General features: G+C 34.7%; 2 protein-coding genes across 3 annotated transcripts; both read left to right on the forward strand.

The window, feature by feature from the left end:
* The first annotated feature begins 3,077 nt into the window (after positions 1 to 3,077).
* Positions 3,078 to 7,565, forward strand: LOC101252512 (uncharacterized). 2 transcript variants are annotated; one of them, XM_004245623.5, is made up of 8 exons: positions 3,078 to 3,385; positions 3,460 to 3,551; positions 4,826 to 4,964; positions 5,090 to 5,221; positions 5,390 to 5,539; positions 5,653 to 6,798; positions 6,914 to 7,083; positions 7,175 to 7,565. In XM_004245623.5, the coding sequence occupies exons 1-8, from the start codon at positions 3,308 to 3,310 to the stop codon at positions 7,329 to 7,331; spliced, it is 2,064 nt and encodes a 687-aa protein (XP_004245671.1). In that variant the 5' UTR covers positions 3,078 to 3,307; the 3' UTR covers positions 7,332 to 7,565. The 2 variants fall into 2 exon arrangements, with proteins under 2 accessions (XP_004245671.1, XP_010325439.1); XM_010327137.4 differs by having other exon boundaries at positions 3,081 to 3,385; positions 4,813 to 4,964.
* Positions 7,566 to 7,804: 239 nt separating this feature from the next.
* On the forward strand, positions 7,805 to 10,444 carry LOC109120963 (subtilisin-like protease). The gene has a single exon (XM_019215356.3). It carries the CDS (start codon positions 8,096 to 8,098, stop codon positions 10,301 to 10,303), a length of 2,208 nt encoding a protein of 735 aa, XP_019070901.1. The 5' UTR covers positions 7,805 to 8,095; the 3' UTR covers positions 10,304 to 10,444.
* The last annotated feature ends 1,159 nt before the right edge of the window (positions 10,445 to 11,603 follow it).

Here is an 11,603-nt window from a genome sequence, read left to right on the forward strand (position 1 = left end):
GGGGAGGAGGGGCTATCTATCTTTTTGTAAAATTATAAAAAGTGGTTGTATGTTTGATCGAGCCTAACAGGCACGCTTAATCAGAACCGAGGAATCATCTCTAAGATTGATGCGGGCTAGAAGGAACCATTTGGACCACTAGTAATTTCCCGCAACTTTGGGGCCTCTCGAGCATTAAACCCCAAGCATTCAATGGTTTTGTAATGCTATATCATGGATGTCTAATAAGTATATTGTTAGAAGCCCAATCTCTGTTAAATTTGAATAAGGGGAGGAGGGGCTATCTATCTTTTTGTAAAATTATAAAAAGTGGTTGTATGTTTGATCGAGCCTAACAGACACGCTTAATCAGAACCGAGGAATCATCTCTAAGATTGATGCGGGCTAGAAGGAACCATTTGGACCACTAGTAATTTCCCGCAACTTTGGGGCCTCTCGAGCATTAAACCCCAAGCATTCAATGGTTTTGTAATGCTATATCATGGATGTCTAATAAGTATATTGTTAGAAGCCCAATCTCTGTTAAATTTGAATAAGGGGAGGAGGGGCTATCTATCTTTTTGTAAAATTATAAAAAGTGGTTGTATGTTTGATCGAGCCTAACAGACACGCTTAATCAGAACCGAGGAATCATCTCTAAGATTGATGCGGGCTAGAAGGAACCATTTGGACCACTAGTAATTTCCCGCAACTTTGGGGCCTCTCGAGCATTAAAACCCCAAGCATTCAATGGTTTTGTAATGCTACCAGCTCTGTGTAGAGCTGTGGCGTGCACCATTTTTCTGCCAAGAGTAGAGAAGCCCAACGGCATCCGCATTATCAGACACATTATCGAACATCCACACCACTTTAATGCCCCACTTGGTTACAAGCCAACGTTACGTGGCTCGGCGATAAGCTACAACCAGTTAATCACATTTAAACGTTAAACTAATTTTACTTTTTCTCGATGTGGGATTAGAGTAAATCACAGTCTTTTGCAGCACATTAAGACAGAGAAAAAATTAAGAATACGCAAACATATCTATCAATTATATTTAAAAAGATTTTAAATTCACACTTTCTTTTAATAAACCCTATTGATACTACTCTTTCCGTTAATTTTTACTTGTGACTCGATATATCTATTGAGAAATTGATTATTGATATAGATATTTTATCGCATTGTCCCTGTTAGTTGATGTTTAGTATTTGATTTTTGGAAAATTATTTGAATAAAATTTGAAGTTAAAAGTAAAATATGGAAGGATATAATTGTCTTTTCTTGATATGTTTAAAAGTGAAAAGTAAAAATGATAGAAATAAATGACAAGTAAAAATGAACGTATAGAGTATTAAGGCTGGGCATAAAATTTCGAAAGTCAAATTATCGAATTAAATCACAATTTTTTGGTAATTTCGTTATTCGCTTTGGTATTTGGGGGTAAAATTATAAAATTATGGTATTTGAATTTGTGTTTGATATAAGACATTAGTACCACTTGGTATTCGACATTTCTCCAAATACCGAATTATTCTTAATGAAGGTCACATATCAACATGTCCATTACTCACTAGTATAAGTTCAAAGAAAAAGTTAAAGAATAAACAATTTAATTAAATGTCTTTTAGTTTTATTAATGTGTTTTTCTTGATGTCTTCTTACTTGTTCTTCTTCTATTATATGTGCCTCCACATAACAAAAATATATAAATAATTTTTTTTAAAAAAACATAAAATTAATTGAAGAAATAGTATTAACTTTATAATACAATCGATTACAACTTCAATGCGATATTATCGAGTATCACACCAAATCGAAATTTAATTTACTGATTACTGAATTACCGAATAAAAATTTAAAATTTTGATATTTAATATATACTTTTAACTATCAATTCCCAAAGTATCAAACCCAAAATTTGAGAACCTCGAACCAAATATAGAATATCCACCCCTGAGGAGTATTTCAAATAAATGATCTTTATATTAGAAAATAAATAAAAAATGAGCATTGTTCCAAAGTATTTTGCTATATGCCCAATCTTTTTGGGCCAAGAGAGATTGGGCTGTTGACATAAACGGGCCCAGAGAGGCTGTGTTATTGAGCTTCACTTTTAAATGGGCTAATAAATTTTAGCCCAACTATACTTGAATAAAAGACTTGGCAGAATCCATTTTAGCTCTACTTCGATATGATTAGACATATTTCACTATCATATATAGTATTATCATCTATATTTTAAAAATATATTACATATTTTATCATTCAATAAGAATTTTATATATATATATATATATATTCTTGTTATTAGATACACAAAAATGGGGAGGGAGATAAGCAAGATTCGATATGTATCTAGACATATGCAATCACAGTGGATATGTATGTATTTCCCATGTATATTAAATCTCAGATACATGAAGAACGAAATGGGAGTGGCGAGAAAGGCGAGCGACATTTGTTATGTCTCTCAAAATACATATAAATCATCTTGGATATATCTAGAATAAATTACACTTAATTTTGACTTCATGTATTCGAGATACATACATCTGGACGTAACTACACGTTTTTGAGTACATCAAAATCTGATAAAATGCATAAATATACAAATTAATATGTATCTAAGTAATTAGCTCATAAACTTCCTTCCCCTCGTACAAAACCTTTTTCTTAGCTCAATTATTTGTTAAATTAAAATTTTAAACATCTAAACTTAAATAGCTTTTTATACCACGATGAACCACAAACATGCATTTTTCAGCACAAATCAATTTACTTTGAGAAAATATTGTTCATGACATGATTGAACAACCAAAACATCGAAATACATTTAGGTAACATTATCCATATAAAAATAGTATATTATATCAAATACAATCCAATCACTCATTCGCAATGAATAATATCAACTTTCTCCATGTATATATAAATCACGTTTAGATACAATCCTATTCCTTATTCGCATGAATTACGTCAAAATTTATCTCTTCACAACTCAACTCGCACCTACCTAAAAAAACAAAAAGATTTAAAAATTTGTGGGCCCATAGAGATTGTGATGTTATTTTAAATTTTGTCTACTTTCAAACATACCAAGAAATTAGGGGAAAAAGTGAGTGAATTTTCTTCTGATATAAAAAAAAGTAAAACACAGTCCACAAGAACTCTCACTATTTATCTGCCCTAAAATTTAAATACGCGTCTGCTACGCCATCCTCACATTAAATTTCACCATTAATGTCAAATACCTAAGCTTTCATTTTGAAATTATGTTACTGTAGTGATTTTGTTCACTTGTTTTTGACTGATTCAAAAACAAAAATGGGCGGCTACAGTGGTGATTCTTCAAAATCTTCAGCTGAATCTAACTTTCGTGAACTTGATGATGTGTTCTTGCAGGTGAATTGACTTTCCCCATTTTTTCTTTTTTTTTTTTAAAAAAAAATTTGTGGTTAATTTTGTTGTTTTTTTAGACTCAAACAAGGATATGGCTTGGGGAAGTGTTGAAAATGAGATTGGATGAGCACTTGCATATTTCTGATTTGCTTGCTGATGGGGATCTTTTGTAAGTATTTCCCCTTTTCCCCATTTGAGTTTTACTGATGTTTTTATGGTAAAGGTAGGATTTTTTTATTTTTTGTTGAAGTTTAAGTAGAGGTTTTCCAACTGTTTTGGTATTTCATTATTAAAGAATGGTGGTTTCAACTGGTAACATGTTGATGATGGGATGGTGGAAGCTGGTAGGTACAAGCTGGTTTGGATACCACTGTTATCGAAAAGAAATGATGATTTCAGTTTACCCCATTGCTATTAATGCTGTGACTAATTGTTCGAGTTCTTGCACATTGATACTGTTACATTTTTTTTTTTCGTTTTTGGCTTAATTTGATGTTGCTTGTATCCAGTTTGAAATGTTGATATTGTGTTTGATAAGGGAAGAGCTTAATTGCAATTAGTGGGATTAAACTAAACTAACACATTGATTATGAAGACTTTGTATTCCTTCAGTTCCAACTTTGTTATGTTTTCTTGTTATAGGGATCAAAACTGAAGATTCGTTCAAGTTTTTATTTTTAGCTACCAATAGATAATAAAAATCAATCTATTGATTCTCGAGGTGTTGATGTTAAAATCATGTATGTACACTTGGAAGTGTGAGTACTTGATATTCTGTTAAGCCTATCCTACTATATCTATACTAATGGTTATTTTACTTGCCTCAAAAACGGCAAATGACAGAGTTAACCCTTTATGTTCCTAAAGTTCTCCTTGTTGAGTTGAGACATTCTCTGCTTCTTAAATCTTCAACTACCAATATTAGGAAAACGACAAAGGGAACATTAACATTTATTTCTTCATTTTATCCAATGGGGAGGGCTCCGTTTTCCCCATGTTGTATGCCCCTTGAAATTGAGATTATGTATGGCGTAGAGAAGTGTTAATCCAGGCAAGCTCAATCAACCGTTACACCTGTACTATCCCCTGCCCCGTGTTTTACCAGCTGCTGTATTACTTCACCTAAGAATCAATGGTTCTTAGTGTATGGGAATTTAGGATCCCTCGAAGCTGCAATGATGCAGCAAAGATTCAGGACTTACTTCCAAAGTAGTTGGATTGAATCCTTTATCTATTCTTTGCTCTATTTTTTAAAGTAGTTGGATTGACCAACCGTTTCAAACTACTTTCTCTTATGTTGTCCAGTACTTGCACCTTAGTTGAATGTACATTCTGATCTTTTCTAGTCTGGAGTATGAGATCACTTTATACTCTGAAGGGTGTTGCAGTTTACCAGAATATATGACCTTGTATTTTAACATCTGGAAAAGATAACTTGTGTAGGTTTGAAGTTGCCAAAGAATTATGGAATATGCTATTGGCAAAGTGTGGAGAGCTAAGACATATGAAGTATGAACCACTTGGTTCACGGAAATGCAGTGGGAGATATATGCCATATTCTAATGTTGACTCATTTTTAAAGGTAAGTTCTTCTGATTTGTCTCTATTTCAATGGCGAGATAACGACACTGCTATTCATGAGGGGGAGAAAACCCCTCAATGAGACCGAGAAAAGGGGATAAACCTTGTAATCCCTGGCTTTGGCAGATATGCAAAATACTAGGATTAAATGGTATCGATCTCTTCTCCCCATCTGATGTTGTTGAGAAAAAGAACATTCGGAAAGTTTGCATTTGCTTAAGGGCACTCTCAAATAAGGCCCGTTCCAAACAATTGAAGGTAAAAATCTTCTTGCAGACATTTTTCATTTCCTTTTTTTATCAAGTAACATCGTTCACTTACTTCTGGATAGCTTGTGCTTCTCTGGCTGGTTATTATGTTCTCTCGGTTGCGGTCGAACTCTTGTACTTCCTTTACTTCTGCTATAAACCTGTTTGTATGCCTTAGGTTCCTGACTTCGACTTGGTGACCTCTATGGTAGTCATGCCAAAAAATATGGTGGGTGGCATTCGAAGAAGCTTGGAGACATCACAATGCAGCCTTTCAAGTTCTTCTGGTTATTACTCGTATAAAGAAACAAGATCAAAACTTACGGAGGTATGTTAAATGCACCATTAGTTGGAAATAGTACACTATTTTCTTTCTCCTTGTGATAAAAATGTTTACACTCTTATCTGCGAGATGCTAATATATCCTTATGAATGCTATAGAGAAATAAAATCACAGAGTGTGAAGCAAACTATGATTCTTCATCTGAAGAGTCTGATGAGGCAGAGAGCAAATTTGTGGGAGAAGAGTCTTGTTGCTCATCTATGAATCAGCTTGAAGATGGTAATGCCACAGATACAGATGCAGACAATTCTTTCGGTGAATATTCAGCTGTTAGCAAGAACAGAAGAGAGAAAAACAGCTCTTCTCTAGGAAATGGAGGGAAATATATTAGTCCCAATAATAGGATACACTTTGATTATAGTAACCTTAATGCGGAAAATGATGAGTCAATTGTTGGAGATTCTATGTATGATTACGAAATGGAAGGTAGTTGTATTTCCAACTACTTATCATTCTCAGATTCAATTATTGGTGGAACTGATGGTAGTACGCCTGTTTTGCGGGAAGGTGAAGATAATATTTTGAACTTATTTATGGCAATTGATTCCCATAGACCAAATTCCAGTAAAGGGACTTTTCAGAATGGACATCAGTATAAATATTCGGATAATGAAGACGCAGAAGTTTCATCAACCACTAGCATGAGCTCTGTACTAGGTCGGGTGCATGCTTTGGATTTTGATGACCAATTTGATGCAGACGAATGTTTAACAGAAGAAACCTCTGGTTCCTTACTGGAAAATGAGGCCGATCGGCAGCAAAAGGATTTATCTGCAAGTCATGTAGCATGGAATGTTGTTACTACTGAACTTGTTTTTCATGATACTAAGGAACCCTCTGTGATAAAACCTAAAATTTCTGCCAGTCTCAGTGAGCTCACATATCCCGCTTCAGATGAACCGCTCTCTGCTTCCACACATAGTGAAGATATCGAGGTTGCAAGAAGTGAAGATATGGTTTGTCTTGATACTGCTGCATGTAGAAATAATCTTAAGAATGTCTCTTTAGTTGGCAGAAATGAAGGATGTGATGGTGATTCACAGTATCTCAAATTTGTTTCTGAAGTAGTTAGTAGTACATGTGAACCATCCATGACTTTGGATGGTGTTAACATGGATCGGAATAATTCCGTTAATTCTGCAAATTGTTGTGAACATATTGAAAAAGGCCACCCCTGTTCCTGCACCGTCTGTGGTTCAGGTGATGCAAGTGAAGTATGTAAACCAACACTTCCAGGAGATGATGTAAGTATATTCTTAGTTGTGAATCTTCTTGAACTCCGACTCATTTTTCATTAGTAATTTCAAGAATTCACCTTTTAATCACATTGACATTTTTTCGTTTCTTTTTGTTAAATAGGGTGACAGGAAACATAAAGTTCCACATTTGTGGGAACAAAATGCTTCAGAGGGAAATCAAGAAACAGATGCTGGTGAATTAAAAGATAAACATCGACAGAGACCATTGCTGAAAACAGTTGCTAGAGGCACTGCGCTTGTTGGTGTATTGTATCTTTTGCTGCATTTCAGGTTTGTATTTCACGCAGTTCTGTTTGCAATTTATTGCTTGATCTTCTCTATTTGGTCACACCATAATTCTTGTGCCATTTACATATAATAGTCGTAGGAGAAACAAACCGGAAGAAGGCAGTGAAGCCAACAGTAAACGAACTCAAAGTAAGAAGATTCGTGGCAGAGATTTCTCGTATGGGCATGGACAAAATGGACGTCAACTCAATAGTATATATCCTTCCGAAAAACTCAAGTTCAAGAATTAGATTCTGCATCGTCTGAGAGACTTGTAAGGGCTGGATTTTCATATGTTAAGCCCATTTCATTGTAATTTTTACTGTAGAATAAGCATATGAGGTTTAGTTCATAAGTTAAAAAGAAAAAAAGCTAAGTTATTACCATAATAGATTAGAAAAAAAAACAAATATCTACTTCCATTAGTTACATGTAATTTTGATGGAATTAACAGCTTCAATTAATGAGTACTCATTCGTTAATTACTTATATCCTCCATACTGCAGGTACATTACTATTTAATGATTTCGTCTTTCTTATATGACCTTCAACATACGAATAAGGTTTGCATACACACTCTACTTGTGGGATTACACTGAGTATATTGTTGTTGTAACACTGAGTTGAGTTGATATTACTAATTTAAACGATCAATGAAATAATCAATACATAATCTATGAATGACTAACAATTAGAAAATCCAGTTGGACTATACTTGGAGTTGAGAAATATCCAATATTATTTTTCTTACATGAACAACAGAATTATCGCCTTTGGGGACAATATCAATAATAATTTCCCAAATAATCCAATATTGTTGTGATTTACTTCTTATGATGTTCCCTCCTTTGATAAATACTTTTAGTAAATAAATACAACAATTTTGTTCCTAAGCCGGCTCACTTAGAAATTACCTATGTTTTTGTTTTCTTGTATTAGTTTATAATATTACTTTTTCCTCTGTTCATAGTATATATATAATTATATTTTGATCATCCATAGCCAAATATCAACCATGACTTACATTTTCATTTTCTCTATTGCTTTCTTGTTGAGTTTGCATTTGACAGTTGCGCAACGTTCAAATGCATTGCAAACTTACCTTGTTCATGTAAATAAGCCAGATGCCCGAATTCTTGCTAACTCGGATGATCTAGAAAGCTACTACAGCTCCTTTTTACCGGAAGTGTTGGCTGGTGCAGAGGAGCCATCGCGCATTATTCACTCTTATCACCATGTGGCTATTGGCTTTGCGGCCAGATTGTCAGCTGAGGAGGTAAACGAAATGGAAAAGAAAGATGGTTTTGTGTCCGCGAGGGTTGAGAAGATATTAGCTTTGCATACAACGCATACTCCAAACTTCTTGGGGTTGTATCGGAATATGGGGCTCTGGCAAGAATCAAATTATGGTAAGGGTGTGATTATTGGGGTTCTAGACACTGGGATTACTCCTAATCATCCATCTTTTAGTGATGAGAACATGCCATCTCCACCGGCAAAGTGGAAAGGGAAATGTGAGTTCAGAGGAAATGTGACGTGTAACAAGAAGATCATTGGCGCGAGGAATTTGGTGGGTGGTTCAAGTGATCCACCTTTTGATGATGAAGGTCATGGTACACATACTTCAAGTACGGCAGCTGGTAACTTTGTCGATGATGCAAGTTTGTTTGGCAATGCTAATGGCACAGCAGCTGGTATGGCCCCTCTTGCTCACATTGCTATGTACAAGGTGTGTACAGAAAGTTGTTCAGATGTTGATATATTGGCTGCATTAGATTCTGCAATAGATGATGGTGTTGACGTGCTATCTCTCTCCATTGGAGGATTTTCTGATCCGTTTTATGAAGATGGTATTGCCACTGGGGCGTTTGCTGCAATGCAAAAGGGTATCTTTGTGAGCGTTTCTGCTGGTAATGAAGGTCCATTGAATTCTACATTATCTAATGAGGCCCCTTGGATTCTCACAGTTGGCGCTAGCACCCATGATAGGAAGATAGTGGCAACAACTGTGCTAGGGAATGGACAAGAATATGATGGTGAATCGGCTTTTCAGCCCGCGAGTTTTCCTCATACTTTATTGCCCTTGGTATACCCTGGCTTTTCCGATCAAGATGCTGCACTCTGTTCTTCAGGATCCCTTAATAACACCGATGTCAAAGGCAAGGTTGTTGTATGTGACAGAGGTGGCGATGTTCCAAGACTTGAGAAAAGCCAGACAGTAAAGGATGCAGGTGGTGCTGCCATGATTCTTACCAATCTAGAGATTGACGGAGATGGCACATTTGCTGATGCTCATGTTCTTCCTGCGACACACGTGGGTTATACTGCTGGAGAAAGTATTAAAGCATACATAAACTCAACCTCCACGCCCTCGGCTGGAATCATTTTCAAAGGCACAATTATAGGCTTTAAGAGTTCACCATCTGTATCATCTTTTTCCTCCAGGGGTCCTAACTTGGCAAGTCCAGGCATAGTCAAACCGGACATCATCGGTCCTGGAGTGAACATCCTTGCAGCATGGCCCATCTCGGTAGAGAACAAAACTGGCACTGATTTGACATTTAACATCATCTCAGGAACCTCAATGTCATGTCCTCACCTTAGTGGCATTGCAGCTCTGCTTAAAAGTGCACACCCCGATTGGTCACCAGCTGCTATTAAATCCGCGATAATGACTACAGCTGATCAATTCAACCTCGAAGGCCAACCCATCCTTGATCAGAGGGATCTACCTGCTGATATTTTTGCTACTGGTGCCGGCCATGTAAATCCATCAAAGGCAAGTGATCCCGGACTTATTTATGACATCAAAGTTGAGAACTACATCCAATATCTATGTGGTCTAGGCTACAAGGACAAAGACATTGAACTCCTTGCGCAACAAACTGTCAAGTGTTCACTACAATCAAGTATATCCGAAGCAGAACTGAACTATCCTTCTTTCTCGATCATACTTGGACCACAGACTCAGAATTATACAAGAACAGTTACAAATGTTGGTGATGCAAGCTCAACTTACACCGTTAACATCACTCAAATTCAAGGAGTCGATGTAGTTGTTGAGCCCGCCACCCTCGTCTTCACTCAGGTAAACCAACAGGAAACCTATTCAGTATCATTTACCCAAACGGGGTTAATCACTGACCGCTTTGTTCAAGGAGCTATATCATGGATCTCTAACAAGTATGTTGTAAGAATTCCAATATCTGTTAAATTGGAATAAGTGAAACTTCTAATTGATAATCTTTTATGTTTGTTTATGTAATAATAGTAGATTACAGCTATTCTGAATAGCTGAAAACTACAACATTGTTGTAATTTAGTGAGATTTTACTATATATTTGATATGAATACCTTTGCATTTCTTTATAGACTTTATTTTGGGTAGGTCTACCAATAATTGGAATCCCTACCATCAGTATAGTATAGTAAATTGAGACTTTGTTAAGGTCTTGAATTTGAATTCTCATCAAGTGAACTGTTTGTCGTGTCAGCTACATAGCAACCACTATTTCACTTGAAGTACCTCGCACTTCACTTGCTTAAAAGAGTTTAAAGTTTCAAAGTCCGGAGCCTAAAGGGTACAAGTTATTAACAAAAATTTCAAATAATGTTATATGAATTTTTATTTTAATCAAAAGGACAAAATCGCTAGAAGAACAACGATGTTGCTCACCAAAAAAAGCAAAATCGCTGCAATAGCAGTAATTTCCAAAATAATTTTTTTTTAATAAATCGCTGTCTAAGAAGCGATTTCTTTAATTTTTTATTTTAATTTATTATTTGAAATGTAAAAATAAAATAAAATGAAGAGCAAATCGCTGCAAGTGCAGCGATTTGTCTCCAATTTTTCCTTTATATTTTTTTAAATTAATTTTTTTAAAAAAATTTGATTACTACTTATTTTTAAAAATCAATAAAAAAAATTATTTTGGAATAAGTAGTCAATTTCTTTTTTAAAAAAATATTTTAAAACGTTTAAAATAAAATTTTAAACTTTTTTTAGAAATTTTAATTTTAAATTCTTTACTAATTATTCCAAAATAAATTTTTTTTAATGATTTTTAAAAATAAGTAAGTAATCAAAAAATTTTAAAAATTTGACTTAAAAAAACATAAAAAAATTGGAGACAAATCGCTGCACTTCATTTAATTTTTTTAAAATTTCAAATAAAAAATTAAAGAAATCGCTGCTTAGACAACGATTTATTAAAAAATTTATTTTGGAAATCGCTGCTATTGCAACGATTTTGCTTTTTTCAGCGAGCAATATCACTGCTCTTCTAGCGATTTTGCCCTTTTGGTTAAAATAAAAATTCATATAACGTTTTGAAATTTTTATTAATATTTTATACCATTTAGGCTCCGACCCCATTAATAAGCTAGTTTAATAAAATACACCTCTGATTAATTTTTAAAAAAAATACTAAGCCAATCAGGATCAATTAATTAATTTGAAATGAAAGGGAGTGCTTCTTTAAGGATATACATAAAATACATATTCTTCATTTCAAGAGCATTTT

This window comes from Solanum lycopersicum, chromosome 8 (genome assembly GCF_036512215.1).
Source record: "Solanum lycopersicum chromosome 8, SLM_r2.1".
NCBI lineage: Eukaryota > Viridiplantae > Streptophyta > Magnoliopsida > Solanales > Solanaceae > Solanum > Solanum lycopersicum.

What these genes read in the sequence shown, in the direction of transcription:
- LOC101252512 (XM_004245623.5), top strand. Translation starts at nt 3,308, where the DNA reads ATGGGCGGCTACAGTGGTGATTCTTCAAAATCTTCAGCTGAATCTAAC. An exon ending in TTGATGATGTGTTCTTGCAG is followed by an intron (nt 3,386 to 3,459) that starts GTGAATTGACTT and finishes TTGTTTTTTTAG; the next exon opens with ACTCAAACAAGGATATGGCT. An exon ending in CAACACTTCCAGGAGATGAT is followed by an intron (nt 6,799 to 6,913) that starts GTAAGTATATTC and finishes TTTGTTAAATAG; the next exon opens with GGTGACAGGAAACATAAAGT.
- LOC109120963 (XM_019215356.3), top strand. Translation starts at nt 8,096, where the DNA reads ATGACTTACATTTTCATTTTCTCTATTGCTTTCTTGTTGAGTTTGCAT.